The sequence below is a fragment of the Sarcophilus harrisii genome, chromosome 4 (genome assembly GCF_902635505.1).
Source record: "Sarcophilus harrisii chromosome 4, mSarHar1.11, whole genome shotgun sequence".
Classification (NCBI taxonomy): Eukaryota; Metazoa; Chordata; class Mammalia; order Dasyuromorphia; family Dasyuridae; genus Sarcophilus; species Sarcophilus harrisii.
The window spans coordinates 289439985-289462665 of NC_045429.1; the positions used below are offsets into that span (position 1 = coordinate 289439985).

Sequence of the window (22681 nt, forward strand, 5' to 3'; positions counted from 1 at the left end):
AAAAAACCAAAAAAAAAAATTAAAAAAAAAAAAAAAATAAAAAAAAAGAAAAAAAATGAAAAAAAAAATGAAAGAAAAAAAAAATTTAAAAAAAAAAAAATAAATTAGAATTTAAATAACTTAGGAAAAAAGTTCTAAAAAAAAAAAGGAATGGGATGGGAAAAAAAAAAGGGAAAGAACTAAAGATTTTAAATCTTAATGGTGGGAGGGAAAATGAAATACCCAATCTTATTAAACCCAAAAATCAGGGTCCTAAAATAGGAGGGAAAGGAAAAAAAGGCAAAAAATTAACTTATTAAATTCCTTTTTCCCCTCTCCCAAATAAATTGATTTTTCCTTGTCTGGAGGATGCAAACACTTGGTTAAAAGCCCAAAGAAATTTTGTCGCAAAAAGCTTTGGGTGGAGGGAGGAAGGGTATGTAAGAAAACCAGGTATCGTTTCCCAAGATCCTGGTTTTCCCCTTACACCCTCCTTTCAAGGATCCAGGGTTTTATCCACAAATTTATGGTATAGTTCTTTTTAATTGAACGGGAGAAAAGAAAATGGGAACAACAGCTTTTTTGCCTAGAAAGGAAAAGTCTGGGGGCAGTGGGGTTTTTTATTAAACAGGGTAAGGCTGTTTTGGTCCCCAGGCCTGGCCTCCATTTTTAGGGGTTAAAGAGTAGGGTTGGGAAACTAACATTAAGGGGCAGTTACTGTGTTCATCGAAAGCCTTCTATCCCACCCCACCCCCACCATTCCAGCATCAGTAGTTCCCCCTCCCTACCTATTCACCAGAGTCTGCAGGCCTGGGTCACTAGTGCTATACTAGGATTGGCCAACAAGGGGGGCAAGAGGAGGAGCCTTCAGGTTTCTCTGACACCCCACCTTACTCCCCCCCCCCAACAATACAGGCTCTTTTATTTTAGCTCTAGGGGGTGACAAGGAACCAGGAGTCTGGTGTTCCAGTCCTTGGGATTTTTTCCTCCCTCTCACTCCTCCAACCCCCATTCCTAGTAAGAGACCCTAGTATCTTTGGTCCCAAAGCTCTTCATGGCCCCTTCTCCACCCCCTAGCCTCCTTCCAGGGTTAAAGCTGCAGCTGGTTGCCGCGGTAACATTGCGGGGCAGCATCCGGTTGTCTTGACAACCAGCACCAGGATAACACATCCCCAGAAATTGCCCCCCCCCAACCCCCATATAAACCCTCCTCCCCAGTCAGAAATCTAGGCTTTCAGTTGCCCAGTCCCTAGCTCACTGGAACGCTTGAACTTTAGGGGAAAGAGAAAGAAGGCAGCTATGTGAAAGAAGATGGGTGACAGCTGGAGGGCTGGATAACTAAGTCCCCTTGGTTACTGAGCAATGGAGAAGAAAAGAAGCTGGGGGCTTGGAAACTGGGTCCCAGTCACTACCTTAGACTAAGGGTGGGAGTGGGGAGTTTGCTGTGGTGGTTAAATTATAGCTCCAAAGTAATTAACACAGAGAAACAAACCACCACTTCCTGCTAATTAATGAATTGGTATTTTTATTTTCTTCTTGAAGTCTATTTCCTCCCCCAGACCAATATTGTGTGTGTGTGTGTGTGTGTGTGTGTGTGTGTGTGTGTGAGTAAATCTGGACTCCCCAGTCCCTGGGTATGGGGCTATAGGAAGTATGGAGGCTCTATGTGGGGACCCAAAGAGAGTTACGCTGTAAGGCTTCAGGGACCTGAATCTATGCTGACTTGAGCTCCTTCCTGAGTGCCTTAACCAATTACTGGTCATAACCTGGCTCCTCTTATCCCTTATCTAGTGTCTGTTCTGGGGGTGGTAGGGTTGAATGGTTGGTGGGAGGGATGGGAATAATGCAGAATCTGAGTTCTAACTAACCACTTCTCTTCTCTCTGTTTTTCCCCTCCTGTTTTGCTTCTATTTTAATCTTTTCTTCTTCTTCTTCTTCTTCTTCTTCTTCTTCTTCTTCTTCTTCTTCTTCTTCTTCTTCTTCTTCTTCTTCTTCTTCTTCTCTTCTTCTTCTTTCTTTCTCTCTCTCTCCTCTCTCTCTTAATATTTCCTTCCCTCTTCCTTTCTTTCTTTTTCTGTATCCCTCTGTCTCTCCATCCCCAAGCTGCTCTTTTATCTTTCTAGGTCCTGCCATCTTCCCCCACTTACCATTTACCCTCCCCCATTCCCCACCCTTTGCTCTCTCCATGGAGCGCAACAGACCTCTCTCCTCCCCGATCTAACTCCCCCTCCCTCCCTGCCCCCTTTCCTTCCCCCTTTTCCCCTTCCCCATCCTTCCCCCTGGGGAGAGGGGGGGACCTCCCTCCCTCTCCCCCCCTCACTCTCTCTCTCTCCGAGGGGGGGATCCCAGGGAGGGAGGGGGGTCCCCCCCAATCAGCATGTGGCTCTTGGTGCTGTGTCTGGTGGGGCTGGTGGGGGCTCAAAGGGGAGGAGGGGGACCAATAGGGGGTATCCCAGGGGGTCCTGGGGCTGGGGAGGAACGATTCCCAGTGGTTGGCACTGCGTATGGACGCGTGCGGGGAGTTCGCAGAGAACTCAACAACGAGATCCTGGGCCCAGTGATGCAGTTCCTGGGGGTACCCTACGCCACACCCCCTCTGGGGGCCCGACGCTTCCAGCCCCCAGAGGCACCAGCCTCTTGGCCTGGGGTGAGGAACGCTACCGCCCTCCCGCCTGCCTGCCCCCAGAACCTCCACGGCGCCCTCCCAGCCATCATGCTCCCGGTCTGGTTCACGGACAACCTGGAGGCTGCCGCTGGCTACGTGCAGAATCAGAGTGAGGACTGTCTGTACCTCAACCTCTACGTACCCACTGAGGATGGTAAGGGCAGAGACTGGTGGTGCAAGTCTGCCCCCTTTCCTAGGTCTGACATACACGTGCCCCTTCATATACAGATCCCATATTCCACCCACAGGCACTTATTCATCCAGGCAAATAATCATCATTCTCTCTCTCTCTCTCTCTCTCTCTCTCTCTCTCTCTCTCTCTGTCTCCCTCTTCTTACTCCACATCCTTATCCCAGAAAATACATGCAAACATTTCCCATACATGATCAGAAACTATCAAAGCATATTATATATATATATATATATATGTATGTATGTATGCTTCAGCACTCCCAGAACATATTATACCTATATGCCCCACACCATCATATATACTTACTTCGTAAGCGAATATGCCACTTGGACTCTCTAGTGTCCTAAAGAGAAAACCAAACTATTTGATAAAGATAATTTTTCTATTTGAGGAAACTCTCCTATGGCTCTCCCTTCCCATTCCCTCTCCTTCCTCTTTTACCTGCTTCCAACTGTCCTGCCTCTCTAACCAAATATTCCTAAAGGATATAGGCATTTTCTGAACTACTTACCCACTCCAAAATTAAATAACCCCCCTGAAAATCAGACAGTTCCTACTAGGCACTTATATTACCTTTAAGATAAAATACCAACCCTGAGCTAAGAAATCAGTCTTCAGTACCCTCTTTATCAAGGAAGCAGAAAATACACTCTAAATACCATATGTCATAGGACCAAACCCCACTAACTCCTATCTGAACATTCACAATTTACTCTCTAAATGCTTTTTATTCAATCCAGTCCTAAAATAGCCAGAGTAAGACCTTAAATGCTTTTTAACTTCCTGACACAAACCACTCCAATTCTTACATATCATCTATACAAGTACATAAGCTATTTTTGACAATCCCTCCAAACATTATCTATTCCCAAAATTATCTTATCATTCACACAATTTAATCCCATGCATTTACATAATCTAATTCCCATATGCACTATTTAATTTACACTACCACTCCCCTCCATACTACCTGTGATGGAAGTTCAATTTATTCTCCACATTCCCCCATATTCAACCTACCCTTATATCTCCTCAAACATATATCATAGTTCCCTATAAAACTATTTCCGTATTCCCCTAAGTCCACAAATCTACTTTAACACGTCCCAGACATGCATATATTTCCCAGCACATAAATAATTCCCTCATCCACAATATACATACTACTTACCTCCATAATCCACTTAGTCACATACACAATTTATCCCTATAATATCTCATACTCACACAAAGAATCCCTAGCTTACCCTAGCAAAGAGTCCCTACAAAGACACACAATCTTCCGCTAAAACTATAGGCCCATATAATTTACCCCCCAACATTGCTTCACATAATATCCATCAATCCTCTTGCACACAAATGCCCCCTGCACAATCTGCCACTAATAATCTTCATATACATATATGCAGTTTATCTCCATTATTCCCAATTCAATAAGAATATCTCCAATGTCCTCATAATTTACCATTCCAAACATACAATCCTACCACCTAGACACATACAACCTCACATATACATTCTGTAGCAAAACTTCCTTTAACATATCTCAACTTCCTCCCATGAACAATATATCCCATAAATACTTCACAGTTTACCACTCAAAATTTCTCTTTGCCTCCACAATATCACTCAGACCCAGAAATTGCACTTCCTCCAAAAGGTATTTCACTGATGTACTCCTATACTAAAGCAAACTTATTTGTTCTGTAGAAGTAGTCCTACTCTGTAGGAGCCATCTCCCCTGTCCCATCACCAGAGAATACTTTTTTCTTAAGTTCAAGAAATCTGCCCAGAATTGTGGTCTCTAGCCCATGAATCATGGTGCTAGATGATTGGCTTTCCCTATGAGCTGGGACCCTGGTTTCTATTCCTCTCCAGTCCTTATTCCCACCCCTTTCTTCTCTGGAGCTATACCTCTCTCATTCCATGCACTCTCTCCCAGAACAAAAAGGCCCCTTCATCTTCCAAGTCTGGGTCTCTGAGAGTGTGGGGTTTGGGAATGACATAGTTGATAGGATTGGAAAGTTGGGTATGAAGCCTAGGGTTATGGACTATTCCAGTAGGCAATTTCCACTTTCTCCTTGAAGAGAGCAGTATCTTGGAAGAGGGTAAACTGATACCCCAAGGAATGGCTTAGATCCCTGAGAGAAAGTAAAGGAATGGTACAGGGAGGACAAAACTTAGATTATCCATTTTTTCTGTTTATCCCACCTTGAGTTGAAGAGAGGGCTCTTGAAGAAAGGGGCACTTGGGCTGGGGCTATGAAGTTGGAGAAACCAGGCTTGTGAGTCAGGAAGGAAGGGAAATGCTAGAAGTAAAACTGTTGCTGACCTGAACCCTAACCAACCTTGGGCAAGTGGTACAGAGGGCACAGGGTCATGCTTCCTGCCTTCCATCTCTTGAAGAGAAATGCTTAGGTTTCCTTTTACTTTACCCTTCCCTATACCTATTCAACTTGGGAAGGGAGAGAAAAAGGTGACATTATCATTTGCAAAGTGGGAAGGGTGATAAGGAGCAGGGTCTCCTAGGCAGGACTCCCCCTTCCTTCCTGCCCCATCTCCTAACATCATTGAATTTTCCAGCAATGAGCCAACAGACTGAATGAAATAAATCCTTTCCAATCAAATGCAACATATCTCTTATGACAGGTTTAAGCCCACCCACTTACCTCCCACCCCAGGCCTAGCCACACCTGCCTCCTCCAACCCCACTCCCACAAAAAAGAATAAACAGCCTTTTTTGGGTGTGTTTTTTTTTTTTTCCCGAGGTGGGGGGAGCAAAATTGGGATGTAGAAGCATTTTTATCTTTTCTTGGTTTCTTTTTCTTGCAAACACATTTTGCTTTTTTGGCTCGTTTTTTCCCCCCTGCTTTCCCACCCCACCCTCTTTTCTGCTTTCTCTCCTTCCCCCCCATCCACTACCTCCCCGACCCACCCCCCCATCTTTCCCCACAAAATTGTCCTTTTTTCTCTGTTTTGTGTTCCCGGTCTTAGGTCCGATCACAAAAAAACGTGACGAGTCGACGCTCAATCCGCCCCCGCCAGACACAGGTAGATTTTTTTAAATGCCGCTGCTGCATGTGGTTGCCGACAATGACACACAGGATCCCTGGCCTACCATACCCAAAACTACCCAGACTAAAATCTCATAGTTCCTAAGGTCCCCTTTACAATCATTCTTTACAGTCAGACATACACATACATACAGAGAGAAAAGGAAAGGAAAGAAAAAAGGAAAGGATTATGAGCAAGGGTTTTTTTTTTTTATTTGCAAAAAAAAAAAATAAATTTTTAGATCCAGTTGAAAATGTGGATAAAAATAATTTCTTAAAGATGTTTAATGAAAGGCCATCAAAAGAAATTATAGTGTTAGGATCATGAAAAGAATCGAGAAAATTGGAATATTTTTAGAGTTTAAAAGAAACTGGCAAAACGTTGGTACTTTAGACATCTTTGGAAATGTAAAACCTTAGAGGGATTTAATTTGGAGTCAAGTGGGAAATTTGGAAAAACTGGAAATTAGGGAGAGTTTGGGGGAAATGTATAATTTTTTTAAAGAAATTAGAAACTGACACAATTTGAAGTTCTAGAGAATAAGTGAGATTCAGATAACAGTGACATTTGAAAACAATCATAAAAAGTGGGAACTTTTTATAAACGGGACCCAAATTTTGCTGCAAAATTTTGAAAATGAAAATAATTTTTTTCTTTTTCTCCCCCCCCCAAAAAAGTTTTTGTTTTTTCTTTTCTTGTTGAATCTGGCCCACGATTTTCTTGCTTTTGGGGTTTTTTTTTCTTTCTTTCTTCTTTCTTGATCTCTTTTTTGTTGTCATTATTGTTTTTGAATTCTTCTTGCCCCTTGCCTCTACCCTTCCCTGCCCTGCCTTGCACCCCTCTGCCTCCCCTTTCCCCCCACACTGGGAGAGTGGTGGTGCTGGGCTGGGGAGGGCATGTTGGGGAGAGGGGATGAGCACTAGGAACAGAGGGTACAGATGTGGTTTTGAAGAAAAGGTAACTGATTTAAAGAAACAATCCTGTGATATAGTAGATGGTAGATGGGTAGATGGGAGGATTTGTGTTCTTCATTGGAAATGTTGATAGTTGGGAGAGATGAGTTGGAGATAGAAAGCAAGTGAAAAAACAGGAAAGTCTTATTAGTAAGAGCACTGACATGTGAATCAGAAGGCCTGAGATGTAGTTTTTGCCGCTAAGTCACACCCAGTGTGGACATAGAAAAGTTACTTCTCTGGGCCTCTGCTTCCTCTTTTGAAATAAATCGTTTAATTAGAAGATGTTTCTAAGGTCCCTTCCAGCTCTGACATTTCTATGCTTCTCTGACCTAGAATGAAGAATTGGGAGAGGGGAGGTAAAAAGACAAAGGAAGGTATAGATAATGAGAAATGGTTCAGTCTTGTCCAAGAGCAAGGTGGAAGATGTTTCCACAATTTGTTGAAGATGATCAGGAAGTTATAATAGGAAGTGCACTTTAGGAATTGGATGAAGTTTTAACAAGGAGACCTAAGAAAGCAAGTAGATAAAAATTTGTGGTAGCAAGTATGTCAGACTTGTGAAGTTTAAGTTTAAGAGAGCAGTTTAAGAGACTTCATGTCTTTTTTTTTTTTTTTTTTTTTTTTTGAGTATCAAGATCCTGGGGAAGAATGGGGTTTCTGCAGGAAAGAGAAGAGCATGTTAGAGAATTGTGATATAGGTAATGGCATTAAGGATTTCAGAAAGCTCCTGGGTTTTTCTGGCAGATGTCCTAGAATTAGATAAGTCACCTCCATCCTGATTGTTAGCTTGTATAACTTTGGGGAGTAAAGAATAGAAAGGAATCTCCTGGTATTAAATTGATCCCTTCTATTTGCAAGATAACCAAATCTCAGAGATCCCTAGAGTGGAGGGAAGAATTAAAGTTCTTAGGCTCTAGCTAATTCCTTTGAGATGGAAGGTGAAGAAGAATCATAGCACTTTATGATATGTAAATTGATTGATATATTATTCCCATAGGAGATAGGTAGAGAGTATGAGTTTTTGATGAAGTTTGGGTGCTCGGTGACTTCACTAGCCCATTCATAGCCTCTCCCCAACATTCCCTCAGCCAAAGTAATTAGGCTGGGGGTGTTGCCATGACAACTAAGAGATGCCCTAGAAAGTAATTAGGGTGAGGAGGAGGCTGACCCTCCCCCAAAAACCCAAGAACCTGACACCTCCTCTTCCAGCCTTGCATATTCCTGAAGGAACAGTAGAAGGCTGAGGCCTATGGAAATGAACATCCTATAACTTCTCTTACCCATTTCAAAAGGGTCTGCTCCATTTTAGCAACAAGGGTTCCTTTAGAAATGAGGAGAGGGTACTAGAGGGATACAAATTATGTTGAGAGGTTAGGTAGGCCATGCATGAAGTGGCAGACCTTCTGATGTAGAGATATTCTTTTCCCTAGAAATGGGATTACATGATTACCCTTCAGCAGGGTAGGGGAAAACTAGCAAGGCACAAAGAACCAAGTCTGGATTTGGGCAGGGGTAGAATCAGGATCACCTGCCTGGTCTGAGGCTGTGTGCATCCATTATTGGGGTCCCTATTATTCAAAGGGCCACCTTGTTCTCTCTGGGACTAAGGGCCCTCCAGGGAGGGTAACTGTGGTCTTGTTTTACACTTCACCCACTCTTCTGGCCCCAGCATCTCTTGTTCTGTCTGCCTTTCTGGAAAGAGAACTATTTTCCTCTTAATTAACCCGCACCCTCTGACATAGGATTATGAGCCAAATGCAATGCAATCTTCCCTAAAACACCTGTGTTCACCTTGCCCCTCTCTTGGAGTCTCTCATATACTCCCCACACCCTTTTTTCTTGTGTTTCTTTCCTCGATCCCCACTTTCTCCGTGACCCAACCCCTCTTCATGGTTCTGTCCCTACCTGGCTGCTCACTATGTCTTTGCCCTCTACCCCTCCTTTCAATGTGGCTCCACCCTCGAACCCACCTCATCCCCGCGGCTCCTCCTTGACCCCACCCCTCGCTGTGGCTCCGCCCCTACCAGACATCCGGGACTCGGGGAAGAAGCCGGTGATGCTGTTCCTCCACGGGGGCTCCTACATGGAGGGAACGGGGAACATGTTTGACGGCTCCGTCCTGGCCGCTTATGGCAACGTGATTGTGGTCACGCTCAACTACCGGCTCGGTGTCCTCGGTGAGGGCGGGATGTGCGTGGGACCGAGAGCAGGATTTGCTAAGGCTGTATGGGGAGGAGACAGTGAGGGAAGGAGGAAGGGAGGGCAGGGTTGGGATGTTCTGGCCCAGAAAGGCTGTAGCCAGCCAGATGGCTGGTGGGTTTGCTCTAAGTCACCAGGGATGTGGATGAGGTTTCTCCCAGGAAGGGTCCAGGGGGTACGATCACCTCCCTGAGATCTCCCTCTTTCCCTACCCTCTGACCCTGCCCCAGGGTTCCTCAGCACAGGGGACCAGGCTGCCAAGGGTAACTATGGGCTCCTCGACCAGATCCAAGCACTGCGCTGGCTCAGTGAAAACGTGGGGCACTTTGGAGGTGACCCAGAGCGAATTACCATCTTTGGCTCTGGAGCTGGAGCCTCATGTGTTAACCTGCTTATTCTCTCTCATCATTCTGAAGGTACTGGAATGTTGTTTTAGGGAGACCCAGGTGTCTTCATCCCTGATCCCTCCTAGGCCAGTCCCAGGGATTTCTGATTCCCCTCTCCAAAGATTTCCACTGTTCTGTTCTCCTTAATCCCATTTGAATTTCCCTGGGGGACATCCTCCTTTTTCTTGGCTCCTTCCCCCTTAGCTGAGCTGCATCTAGTTCTTCTAAGAAGTCCTAAATATGTCTCTCTAGTCCCATCCCTGCTGCTGGTGAGTGCTGCAGAGCTCCCTCATCCACTGCAGTCCTTCGTGTGTGTGTGTGTGTGTGTGTGTGTGTGTGGTGTGTATCTGCATTTCCCTACTTCTCACCACCAGGACTGTTCCAGAAAGCCATTGCCCAGAGTGGTACAGCCATTTCCAGCTGGTCTGTAAACTACCAGCCACTCAAGTACACACAACTGTTGGCAGCCAAGGTAGGCTGTAACCAGGAAGAAAATGCTGAGGTTGTGGAATGTCTTCGAAGAAAACCTTCTCGAGAGCTTGTTGATCAGGATGTGCAACCAGCTCGGTATGGGGGAGTCCAGTGCTCCTGGTTCCCAGGGTATGGGGGGACAGGACTCATCCAGTTAGTTACTTTATAAACATTTATCAAGTGCTTAATATGTGCCAGGTACTGGGCTAAAGGACCATTTTGGGAATACAAAGAAAGATAAAAGACAATCTTTACTCTCTAGGAGTTTATGATTCAGTGGAGGAGATAGTATGTAAACAACTATGTACAAAGAAAATATGTACAAGATAAACTGGAGATAATTGAGGGAGGGAACAAGAATTAAGATGAATAGGAAAGGTTTCATGTAGAAGGTAAAATTTTAGCTGGGAAGGAAGCCAGATAAGCTAGGACAGAGGGAATTCCAGGCAAGAGAAAGTGAAAATGTCAAGAGTCAATAGATGGAGTATATAGGGAGGGGAGCCATGTTTAAACTATAAGAATCCTAGAAAGAGCCTGTAGCATATGATCTCAGAAGAGTTGGTGGTCTGGTGGACTCACCAGCTTAGGAGGGATCAGAGTCTTCCTCAAGACTAGTCTTGGCTTTCTTCTTCTAGCTACCACATTGCCTTTGGTCCAGTGGTGGATGGTGATGTGGTCCCAGATGACCCAGAGATCCTGATGCAGCAGGGTGAATTTCTCAACTATGACATGCTGATTGGTGTCAACCAAGGTGAGGGCTTGAAGTTTGTGGAGGATTCAGCCGAGAGCGAGGATGGTGTGTCAGCTAGCGCCTTTGACTTCACAGTCTCCAATTTTGTGGACAACCTCTATGGCTATCCTGAGGGCAAGGATGTCCTGCGAGAAACCATCAAATTCATGTACACAGACTGGGCTGACCGGGACAATGGTGAAATGAGGCGGAAGACGCTCCTAGCTCTCTTTACTGACCACCAGTGGGTGGCTCCAGCCGTGGCTACCGCAAAGCTTCATGCTGATTACCAATCACCTGTCTACTTCTATACTTTCTACCATCATTGCCAGGCAGAGGGCAGGCCTGAGTGGGCTGATGCAGCTCATGGTGATGAGCTGCCCTACGTGTTTGGGGTGCCCATGGTGGGTGCTACGGACCTCTTTCCCTGCAACTTCTCCAAGAATGATGTCATGCTCAGCGCTGTTGTCATGACCTACTGGACCAACTTCGCCAAGACTGGGTGAGGGGGAGGTGGCAGAGGGAGGGTAGGGTGTCCACTTTTGGAGGAGGAACAAGGGATAGGGAGGTCCAGGATGTCTCTTTATGGTGGAATCTATTCTTTATTTTTCTGTGTATCACTTCCTTCCCCTTTTATTTCCTCCTTTCCCCACTATTGTCCTTTCCCTTCTCCTTTCTTTCTTTCTCCCCTTCCACTGTCTTTTTCTGTCTCCCTGTGTTTGTCTGCCTATTCCCTTCTTAGTGTTCATCCTCTTGTATGACTCTCCCTGTGTATTTTTCTCTGTCTCTGTTTCCTTCTTCCTCTTTACCCATCTCTAGCTTTGTGTTTCTGTGTCTGTTTTAATCTTTACCTATCTATTTTCATGTGTTTTTTCTGTACTTATCTGCCTGATTTTGTTTCTGCCTCTTTTCTCATCTTTCTCTGATTTACTCACCTTCTCCCAGTTCCTCTACTCATCACTGTTCTTTTCCTTTTCTTTTCCTCTTCTTACTTTACCTCCTTTTCTATCTCTATATCTCTTTCCCAATTTATTCTGCCACCAGCTATGCTGATATTTCTTTCTTTCTTTTTTTAAAATCTTCCCATATTCTCTTGTTCTGTATCTCTAAGCTTTTGGATTCTGTCAGTCCTTTTATATCTTCTTCTATCCACCCATCTCTCAGCTTTGATAGTTCTGCTTATTTTTCCCTTGGTTTCGTCTATATCTTCCCACATATCTCTTTCTCTTTTCAACATTTTTCTCACAGTACACATTGCTTTGCATTTGATAAATCTCTATCTCTCTCACTGCCTTTCTTTCTGGGCCTTTGAAATCTCACTCCTCCACTCTCCTTCCCCGATCCCTGCAGTGATCCCAACCAGCCAGTTCCCCAGGATACCAAGTTCATCCACACCAAGCCCAACCGCTTTGAGGAGGTCGTGTGGAGCAAGTTCAACAGTAAGGAGAAGCAGTACCTGCATATAGGCCTCAAACCCCGAGTCCGAGACAACTACCGTGCCAACAAGGTGGCCTTCTGGCTAGAGCTGGTACCCCACCTCCACAATCTGCACACTGAACTCATCACATCCACTACCACCCGCCTGCCACCCTATGCTACGCGCTGGCCCCCTCGCCCACCCCCAGGTGCCACGGGTACCCGCCGGCCCCCACCACCAGCCACAACTCCACCTGAGCCTGAACCAGACCCAGGGCCCCGGGCCTATGACCGCTTCCCAGGGGATTCACGGGACTACTCCACAGAATTGAGTGTCACTGTGGCTGTTGGTGCCTCACTGCTGTTCCTCAACATCCTAGCCTTTGCTGCCCTGTACTACAAGCGGGACCGACGACAGGAGCTACGTTGCCGGCGGCTCAGCCCACCTGGGGGCACAGGCTCAGGAGGGCTTGGTGGGGGCCCCCTGCTCCCCACAGCTGGCCGGGAGCTACCTGAGGAGGAATTAGTGTCATTGCAGCTAAAGCGGGGGGGAGGTGTAGGGGCAGATCCAGGAGAGACCCTGCGCCCATCTTGCCCACCTGATTATACCCTTGCCCTTCGTCGGGCACCAGATGACATGCCTCTCCTTGCCCCTGGTGCCCTGACCCTGCTGCCGAGTGGTTTAGGTCCACCTCCACCCCCTCCACCCCCCACCCTTCATCCTTTTGGGCCCTTCCCTCTGCCTCCCCCAACCACTGCCAGCCACAATAACACGCTACCCCATCCCCATTCTACCACTCGGGTATAGGGGGCAGCATTGGGGGAGGGAGCACCTCGGTTAGCTCTCCCCAAACCAGACAGGAAGGGAGACTCAACAATGATCATGGAGTCTAGGGGTTGGGTTGAAAAGAATTGTGGGTACTGGGATGCCCACCCAAGCATGTCAATGCACCTTATTAAGGTGGACACAAGTTTTCACATCAAGATGTGCACACTCTGCCCATGGAGATATGATTTCTTATCTGGACATCAACCTTTAGACTTGTCGTGGGATGACTTTTCCTACTGGGACACAGGTCTTATGGTGTGAGGAAGTGTGTTTTCACATTTAAGGCCTGCTTTTTCACATGGAGGTCTATTTTCCTATAATGGGGCATGTTTTCCCACGTTCAGAGTGGATTTTGGGGGCCACCCTGGACACTTTTTGCCCCCCCTTCAAGGAAATTCCTTCCAGGGTTTGGACCCCAGAAACTTACTCTCTAAAGGAAACCTTGGGAGCAGGCATTTTTATACCTGTCAATGTAAAGTTGGAATGCCTACCAATCCAAGGATTGACACCCAGGAAAGAAGGGTAAGGTGATCACAGGGATACCCAGTGAATCATGTTTTTTCTAATGGCATCATTTTGATGAAGCATGTTCTCCTGTGTAGGCATGAGTCTTCCACATGTAGGCACAGACTTATCATTGGGTGGGAGGGAGAAGAGTGTAATTATGTGAACCCATGCTGCTTGTGAGCATCAGACATGCGGTTTCCCATATGGACATGTCATATGGGGAAAGTAAGTTTCCTGTGTGGACATGTTACTGCATGTGGATGTGTGTTTTTCCATCTGGACGCCCCTGTCTGCCCAGGACTCCCCCAATTTCCAACCCTCATCCCCAATGAACTGACTCCAGTCCCAAATTCCTTCCTGGACATTGGATAAGAAGAAATTCAAGGCCAAGAGAAGCCATGGGGAGTTAGCTGCAGACAACATAATAAAGTTGCCCTTTATTTTGTACAAATTCTAGGGGGTGGGGAGGAGATATACACACCCCTTCCCACTCACGGAGATAATGAAATCAACAGGTGGCTGGGGTGGATATGGGGACTAAGGTGGCAATGCATGCTTGACCAAAGTCCCAGACCAGGATTTAGGGGGCAGTCCTCCCCCTATCCCTCTTACCAGCATTCATCTGTGCCAAACTTAAGGGTTTGAAGTGTGTCAGACCCTACCCCCAAGTGCCAAGGACTCTTTCCCAGGGAAGGGGGAGGGAGGAGGCTCTGGGGGCCAATGAGATATATGGGGAGGGTAAACAAAGATAAGAAGGCCTAACTTTGTGCCCCTACCCATCTCTCTCTGCCTCAGTTCCTCTCTCTCTCTCTCTCTCTCTCTCTTTTTCTCTCTCTCTTTTTCTCCCCCCCTTTTCCCCACTCCACCCCTCTCTTTCCTCAGCTCTTTTTATGGTTTAAATTTTTCCTCTTTTTTTTCCTGCTTCTTTCTCCCCTTGCCTAAGATAAATAGACTTATTTGCCTTCCCCACCCTCTCCTTCAGATCCCTTGAGCCCTTGGTTGGGCTGGGTGGGGAATTTGGGGGTGGAAATCGACCTGAAAATAGATTTTTTTCAGCAGGGAGCAGAGGTCTAGTACAATGTGGGGATTACATGGGATCTGATACTGGGAAATAGGGAAACTCATTCCAGGGCTGCCAGAAGTGTCTGAAGGAGGTATTAGCAAGAAGAATTTGAAAGTGGTAAAGTGAAATAAGGTTTTTTCTTTGAAAACTCTAAAAAACAATTGGAGTCACCAGTGGGGAAGAATTGAAAAGGGAGATGACCAAAAGTTTTTAAGGTTTTGGAGGAAACAAGAAAAAAAATGCGCCTCCAATTTCTTGGGGGCATTTGGTGCCAAACCAGCTGGGGACAGGAGGGAGCCTATGCCCTTCCAATGACACCCCAAATCTAAACCTCAACCTGTCTCCCCAACTTCTGACCTAGAACTTGCCTTCTTCCTCATAGACATTCACCATATCCACCTTCTGGTCCTTTTAATCCCTCATTTTCTCTGGAGAGTCATATACTCAGATTCTAGGGACCTTAACCCTGAAACCCAATAGATATGCTTACAGCTTTGGGGCACAAGAGGGGCACTGGTATGGACCTGGAGTATCCCACAATTGAGCCACGGACTCTACCACCTAGCCCCAATTTTCCTCTAAGTCTTCATCTCTCCTACCCACCTTGCCCACAAACCCCCTACCCTAGCAGCTCTGTACACATTTTTAAACCTGGCAAAAGATGATTAAGAAAATTATTGTAAATATAAAAGTTTAACTATTAGTCATGCCTGCTATGGGGGGGTTGGTGCATATATGGGTTTCTGAGGGAGACTGGTTTGGGGAATGAGACTGAGTTTCTATTGAGGGAAATGCACTACAGAGAAAGGCAAAAACATCCTGGGACTGAAGGAAGTAGGTACCCAAGCTTTGCTTCTACCTGCTCCCAACAAACACACAAAAACAGAAAACCCAATTTCACAGAATGTCAAGAATCAAATGGGAGCTTAGAAGGTATCTGGTTTAACTCCTGAACTAGGGAGAGAACCTTTTCAATGAGATATCTGACCAGATTAGTTGTCTAGCTTTTTCCTTGAAGGCCTCCATTGAGGCTCCAGAAGGCACCCAGTGAGAGAGAAATAATCACTTCTTTTGGCAGCCCAACCTATTTCTGGTAACCCTAATTGTTATTTTCATAAAAAATCTAAATTTTCTTGGAATTTTCACTCATTTGCTCCTAGCTCTCCTCTCCAGAGCTGAAAAACTTCCTTAGTTACTTGAAAGACATGAAGACTGCTAGCATCTTCCCCAAGTCTTATCTTCAGGCCAAAATGCCTCAGTCCCTTCAAATAATCTTTATATAATCCTTCAACCATTCTCCTCCAGACTCAACCTAGCTTATCATTGCCCTTTGGAAGCACAGAATCCCTCAATCTGGAGAGGAACTGGAGATCATCTTGTCCAACCTATATTTTAGTTATTAGGAATTGTTTGTACCATCCCACTACCCCTGATTGGCAAATCATAGAATTTTCCTCTGCCTATCTTTCTGTGGTGGGAGACAGGGGATCTAGGACAGATAGGAGGACATCAAACAGAGCAAAGCTGATGCTGTGAAAGGACAGCATCTTCCTCATCCAGTCCAGGAGAGAGCCCTGGCCCCAACTCCCAAAGTGAAAGGAGCCAACTAAGAATCTTTAGCTGTGTCCAAATGACTACAAACAATTATGCAGAGGCTAAGAAGGCAAAGGAGAAGAGATTGGAGCTCAGTGAAGTTCATCCAAGGAGCTTCCTCAAAAAAGGGGAGGTATTGAAAGTGGCTATGGTTTGCAGTTAAAAGTTGACCTACTTGAAAAGGGAAATATGGGGCAAGACCTGTTTGAGGAGTGTTTAGCTGGGGCTACATGCAGCAGAACCCTAGTGGTGGGGAAACCATTAAAACCCTGGGAACCTGGTTATTGTGATGTCTCCATCCCATTATGACTCACCTTTCCCCCATAACTGCTGGCTTCCAGAACAAATTCATAATAAGGTGGGGGGGACCTGGGGGGTCCCCTGGGACCCCCCATCATGGGTGACCCTTTCCAACAAGGGACCCATTCCTGTTCAGGTCGTGGTTCTGAAAATTGCCAGAACTTGGGCGAATATATCTTGGTATTCCTGGGCCTCGTCATCTTCATCAACATTGGACTCAATGTGGTGACTCTGGTCAGGGCCTGGGATCTTTGGGGAGGGTGTCAGAGAATAAGTCAGAGGGATGACCAGAACTTTGGATGGGGAGAGGTGGAGGAAGGGAGAGCCAGGGGCTGGAGACATATTACAGGGTCCTTAGGGGTAAGAGAACCAGGATCCCTGGATATTTACTCATTCCTTCTCCCTGACTCAGCTCCGGTGCCGCCTTAGGGGCTTTTTCAACCAAATATTCCATAAGTTTTTTCAGGAAGGTAAGTAACAGGGTCTTGAGTTAAACCCAGGCTACTTCTTTATCCCTCTTCTCTGGTCAGAGACCCAATCTTTTCTCCCTTCAGACTCTACCTCTTAAGACTTAATGGTTCCTCTCAGGGATCTGGATGCTGCAGTACTAGGCTTTGACATGGATCCCACTCCTCTAAGGGATGTATGCCATTTTTTCAGTCTTCTACTCACCTTCCCCTTCCCATTCTTCAGATAACATGTTCAAGCTGGCCCCAGTTGTTCCTAAGAAACTGCTCATCCACACGCCTCCAGCACTGAAGCAGACATGGAGACCTGCTTATCGGGAACCCCCTGTCTATAGAAACTCTCCTGTGTGTCAGAATCCTGCTGTCTGTTGGAAATCTCCTATCTGTCGGAACCATTCTGTCTTTCCTAATTCTGCTGCCCGTTGGAATCCTGCAGTCTGTCAGAACCTTGCTCTCTCTGACCACTGCTCTATGGACACTTTGACTCTTGATGTGACCCCTCCAGGCTCTTGCTTTCAACACTCAGTTTTCTCATCAGAACCTAAACAATGTCTAGATGACAGGCTTCCCATTGGAGATGACAAAGTTTCCCATTCTCCAAGGCCTCAGGCACAATGGGAAGAGTTATCAGCTTGTCCCCCATCTCCTGCAACCCATTTGCAACAATACCTGGGAAGACCAGCCAAGAGGGTGGAAGCAAAGTCCAGGATGGAACTGAAAGCTTATGTGTACCCCAGTAAGCTTTCATCACATAATGCTGAGTCCCAGAGCTGCAGAGAGAATACAGAATCAGGCACGTATGGATATTTCTCCCAGCTCTTCCACCAGGTTACAGTTAAACCTCTAAGTTACAATTCTGTGCCCTCCACAAGCCATGTGATGTACAATAGCTGGGAAAAGAAGAGGCAAGTATGGAAAGAAAACAAGGGTGTTGACAGCTTGCCCCATGCATGCCCCCCAGACTCTCCTGAAAAGCCAAGCCAGGAATGGGTATACTACTCCATGGAGTAGTGTCATGGAGAATAATAAAATGGAAAAATAAGGGATAGCTTGTAGTTGATGTCTGGGATGCCTTGATCCTAGATACCAAAGGCAGATTTCCTGGTGATAGAATCTAATACCCATTCAAAGTTTATGTGGTATTTTATGGCTTGAAAAGTGCTTTCTTTACACTATACTATGAGAAGGAGATGGAGAAAGATGATTCTCCTTATTTTACAGATGAGGAAACTGAAGCTGAATGGCTGAAAACATTGAGTTGATTTTGTCTAAGATAATAAAGCTAGTTAGTAGCAGAATGAATCTCAAACCTATATCTACTGACCCAATTGTATGTCTCTTCCTACTAAATCATGCTGCCTCATACCAGTTTAAAAGAAGAGGAAGGGCAATTAGATGGCTCAATGGATAGAGAGCACCAGACCTAAATTCAGGAAGACCTGAGTTCAAAGCCAGTCTCAGACTTTGCATTTCCTAACTCTGTGACCCTGGGCAAGTTACTTAATCTTAATTGCCTCACCAAAAAAAGAGCAATAGGTATGGCAAAATTTTCCCTTCATTCATACCTACAACAGGTCCCAAAGGCCATACATCTCCTTCTTTTCTGATTTCTACCATCCAAGAGCTAAAGAACCTAGTCTTTCCCACTTCTTGTTCCAGTATAACATAGAGCCACATTTTCTCTCCAACAAAAGTTGAGTCAGGCACCCATCCACAGCTCTTCCCCATCAGCCTTTTGTCTCTTGCTATCTACACCATCACCATTAACCCTTGCTCTCCTCTCCCCCCTTATACACTGTTCTAATACTTTCTACATGAGGAACAGCAAGATCAGTTTAAGGCAAGTTATTATTATACTATTACAAATCCTAGAAAAGAGAAAATATAGATCTATTGATCTATCTATGCCCTCAAAATCTTAAGGAAGCCCTAGCCCTAGTTTCCCAGGGGTGATACCCCATCCCAGAATTTCAGATTGTTATCTGAATACCATGCCACCCAGAGTCCCTGGACTGTAGTCCACAATGTGCTGTTGCACAACTCCCCACTCCTTCCTGTCTAATAATTGAAAATATAGAATCCCATTTCCCCCCCAAATTTCTCAGTTTCATATCCTGGACATAAAAATATCCTTAACTTCACTGAGTCTTGCTCTTTAGAAATGGTCATGTCATGCCATACCTTTCGTTTTCACATAATAGTCAGAAGGAAGCAGCAAAGAAAAAATAGATGCCAAATGACCAAGGAAATTTTATGAGGAGTCATTCTCCTTGATGTCCATGATGTCCATGATGTAGTTGTTGCCTCCCAGTCCTCCCAAGATGAGTTAACCTTTCAGGACTAACAAGGTTTCTGACAGTTTTGGTTTGCCTTGGGATATCTGTTTACTTAAGAGGAGGAAAAAACAAACCACAAGAAGTAGAGGTAATCATGCACTCACAGCTGATGGACAATTAGTGGTAGGCAGGGCAATCATACCCTCCCTTACTTGTTATGTGGAACTATGTTGTAATAGTCCAGAGATAGAAAGAAAAAGAGAGAGAGAGATGATAGAGAGGAGAGATTTCAGGTTACTCCTTTTATAGATCCACTGAATTCTGTCTTGGCATTGAATTATGCTTTGTCATTTCCCATTTCAATCCCAAGTCATCAGCTCTTCTATAATAAAAAGCCACTTTAGTAGAGTCTTTATTATCAGACAGTGCAAAGCCTTTAGTAAAGAATCACACATGGTCAGATGTAGACCCAACCAGCTTTCATATGGTCAATTAGACTGATTTCAAGAGAGGAACATCTGTGCTTGCTCCAAGGAATCATCTCTATTGATCAATTCATTCACATAACACAAGTGGAAGAATATAGAAACTTTTGCTTTCTGCACTCCTAAAAAGTTATGTGTAGACTGAGTCTTTGTACATTCAATCCTATTTTCCATGGACTTATATTAGCATTGTTCTTTATTTTAAGCTCCATTGGGACTAATCTTTCATTGCTGGTGGGCCCAACACTTTGAGTTTTACCTTGTACCCCTGAAGTCCAGGAATCTTGTATTGATATTACACTAGGTACATTAATGTCCCACTTACATCTCCCAAGTTTTGGATTTCAGAGTTTCTTCCTGACAGTGTGATGGGAGCATATCAGATCTGAGGAGGAGAAGAATAAAGAAATAATTAGTGTGGGGCATTGCCATTAAAAGAAGATATTCTGGATAAAGAGAACTTTGAGGTGAGTTTGGGAGGACAGAGAAGGGAAAAACTTGGATTGGCAGGAGTAAAGAGGGAATAGGAAAATAAAGGAGGATGACTGGAAAATGAGCTGAAATTTGGATCTGGATTAGACACATTAGCTGATAGTGAAGAATCTGCAAAGAAACATTTCCAGCTTAAAAAGAGGGGTTTCAGGAAATTTGAAGTGTTTGGAATATCTAGAGACCAGGCAAGAACATATGGCAGAAGTAGAGAAGTGAGCTATTCCCCAGCAACCCTAGAATGGGGGACTCCTTAAACAATCAAGGAGGGGGAGGACTTAGTTGGGAATTCTAGTTCCATGTAATTTAATTAAACAATAAGTAGGTACAAGTCAAGGAATTTGTAGTCTTTCTGGAGGGCAGAATATATTATGTAAGGAGTGATGGCAAAAAATCCAGATTAATTTCTCCTGTAAAATTTGAAGATAGTTAAGAATAATCTTCATAGTTTGGGGATGGGATGAATGAAGGAGTGAGAAAGAAGAATGAGGATTCTGAAAGACATACATGAATATGGGGGATGGTTCCCACAAATTCCTAGAATAGAGACACATCTTGACAAGTTCAGAAAACAGTAAGTATTCGAGTTGGGCTGGGATGTAGTGTAAAAGAAGTGAAATATGAAATAATATGACTTGAAAAAAGGTAGTTTGGAGACAGATTGTGGATTTTTTATGCCATGTTGAGATTTTATACTTTATTGTAAAGGCAAAAAGGAACAAATTTCATATTTTGAACAAAGTTGTAACAATGATAAGACTTGTGCTTTAGGAAGATTATTTTGGATTGGTGTGGAAGGATGAATTGGAAGAGGAAGCAATCAATCATAGAATCATATATAATTTTAGAGTTAGACCATACCTCAAAAAGAAACCTTACTACAACTGTAATATCTACCAAGGTTTCTAATCTCCTCACAACAGCAACTAGTTTTCCCTAAAGGGAAAAAAACTACCCCCAAGGCAGATTTGCCCATGATTCTCTTGTTATAGGTTTAGTCAAATAAATGTATAAAAGGACCCACCCATATGGAATTAGGGCACCTTCCACTTAGTGGATGTCTAAAGATCATTCAAATCCCTATATTCTACCTTACCGACTAGAACAATTTCCATGTGGAGAATCAGGGAGTCTGTATGTACACACATATGTGGTACATACATATATGCACATGTATGTATGTATGTATATATATATATATATATTGTGTGTATATATGATATGAATTCTGCTACAACTATATCCTTATTGACTATCCATGATATGTTAGATCAAAGCAAATTTCCTTTTATTAACTGTTAACTTACAAGGCTTTCATTTTTCCCCAGAATCAAACCTGAACTGATAAAATGCCAGCATCATACCTGCCCCTAACATTTGCTATAGCTGGTAATTTGGACAAGAGGAGATGGCCTCATGGTTGAATTGGAGAAGAATGCTGCAAATACAGTGAGATTATTATGACTGCATAGCATACTTTTGATCTTGCCACAGAATTCTCAAGTGATGCCCACATGAAATTAAAATTGGAAGATGTTCAACAAAATAAATAAAAATACAATACACTGAGGCTGGTCCTGAGAAAGTATATTGAAGGAAACACAGGATAGAAATTAAATTGTCACAATTTTTAAGGAAAAAAATTAACCTCCCAAACCATAAGAGTTGAAATATATAAGTGATCAAAGTTATACTTCTACTTAACAGAGCACTCATATATATGAAATGCAGTGTGATGGGTGGGTCTCACATACAAAGAGGGCTGTCTTTGATAGGAATAGTATAGTGAGGCCCGGAGGAAGGCAAGGAGGAAGACAGAACAGATGTCTTTAGCCTCTTCTTTACTCACCCTTTTCAGAGGGAGACTTTCATTCCCACCAACAGGGAAAGAAGGAAGTTAGGGCTAGAGACAACACTCTGCTGATAGAGTATCAGTCTAGAGATATGTGTATCTGCTCCCCTTAATTATTGTTAGTCTAGGAGATATGATCAAGTTTTACCTAATTTTTTATTACTCTGTCATTTCTGCAGGCTAAGAGGATCCCAAGCTCTATATCCAAGGTTTGACCTCTTTCCCACCAAATAACAGTTCCACAATGAACATATATAGTGAATAGTAAAGAAGCCTGTTTATCCAAATCCTAGCAGAACAGAAATCAGAGAAAGGTATGCATAGAAGAATATGTACCAAACAATATAGGATAAAGAAACTTTCCCATTGGGATCAGGATAACTAGTTTAATAAAGATATCTTGATCAATGAATGTCCCTGATGTCACCCATGGGGAAATTCCACAAAATCACTAGTAACAATCTGAGCATTAGGAGCATGATGGTGACTGCCAGCTCCTGATATGTCTTCCCAGAATCTCTTCCTTCAGCAATCTGTATGGGGTTTGGCTTCTTCCATTTTCTTTCTCAAAGCTGGAAGTTCATTCTATGTGATACTTGAAGATTCTGGCTTGAAGAGTCCCCAAAGGCAAGAGAAAATTGAAGCTGTTGATTCTCACCAATTTTCTCTCTCTTGAAGGGCAAGGCCTTTTTCTCTACCAATAAGGCGAGTCCCATAACAATGAGCTTTGGGACACTAATTGTAAACATAATGTTAATTATGTTCTTTTCTA

At 44.1% G+C, this 22681-nt stretch overlaps 2 protein-coding genes across 6 annotated transcripts; both read left to right on the top strand.

Moving 5' to 3' along the window:
- Positions 1-2274: 2274 nt before the first annotated feature.
- On the top strand, positions 2275-14717 carry NLGN2 (neuroligin 2). Of its 4 annotated transcripts, XM_003768771.4 has the most exons (7): positions 2276-2798; positions 5831-5887; positions 8874-9023; positions 9276-9461; positions 9806-9998; positions 10538-11134; positions 11983-14717. In XM_003768771.4, the coding sequence occupies exons 1-7, from the start codon at positions 2357-2359 to the stop codon at positions 12854-12856; spliced, it is 2499 nt and encodes an 832-aa protein (XP_003768819.2). In that variant the 5' UTR covers positions 2276-2356; the 3' UTR covers positions 12857-14717. The 4 variants fall into 4 exon arrangements, with proteins under 4 accessions (XP_031821291.1, XP_031821290.1, XP_003768819.2 ...); XM_031965431.1 differs by lacking the exon at positions 9276-9461 and having other exon boundaries at positions 2275-2798; XM_031965430.1 differs by lacking the exon at positions 5831-5887 and having other exon boundaries at positions 2275-2798.
- Positions 14718-15278: 561 nt separating this feature from the next.
- SPEM1 (spermatid maturation 1) lies at positions 15279-18241 on the top strand. Of its 2 annotated transcripts, none has more exons than XM_023502778.2 (3): positions 15279-16574; positions 16753-16810; positions 17034-18241. In XM_023502778.2, exons 1-3 carry the CDS (start codon positions 16437-16439, stop codon positions 17816-17818), a joined length of 981 nt encoding a protein of 326 aa, XP_023358546.1. In that variant the 5' UTR covers positions 15279-16436; the 3' UTR covers positions 17819-18241. The 2 variants fall into 2 exon arrangements, with proteins under 2 accessions (XP_023358546.1, XP_031821296.1); XM_031965436.1 differs by having other exon boundaries at positions 15279-16565.
- The last annotated feature ends 4440 nt before the right edge of the window (positions 18242-22681 follow it).

Bases quoted from the DNA above. Each gene is read 5' to 3' on its own strand.
- NLGN2 (XM_003768771.4), top strand. From the start codon at position 2,357: ATGTGGCTCTTGGTGCTGTGTCTGGTGGGGCTGGTGGGGGCTCAAAGG. The intron at 2,799-5,830 runs GTAAGGGCAGAG...TCCCGGTCTTAG, and splicing joins CTACGTACCCACTGAGGATG to GTCCGATCACAAAAAAACGT. The intron at 9,462-9,805 runs GTACTGGAATGT...TCTCACCACCAG, and splicing joins TCTCTCTCATCATTCTGAAG to GACTGTTCCAGAAAGCCATT.
- SPEM1 (XM_023502778.2), top strand. From the start codon at position 16,437: ATGGGTGACCCTTTCCAACAAGGGACCCATTCCTGTTCAGGTCGTGGT. The intron at 16,575-16,752 runs GTCAGGGCCTGG...TCCCTGACTCAG, and splicing joins GACTCAATGTGGTGACTCTG to CTCCGGTGCCGCCTTAGGGG. The intron at 16,811-17,033 runs GTAAGTAACAGG...CCCATTCTTCAG, and splicing joins CCATAAGTTTTTTCAGGAAG to ATAACATGTTCAAGCTGGCC.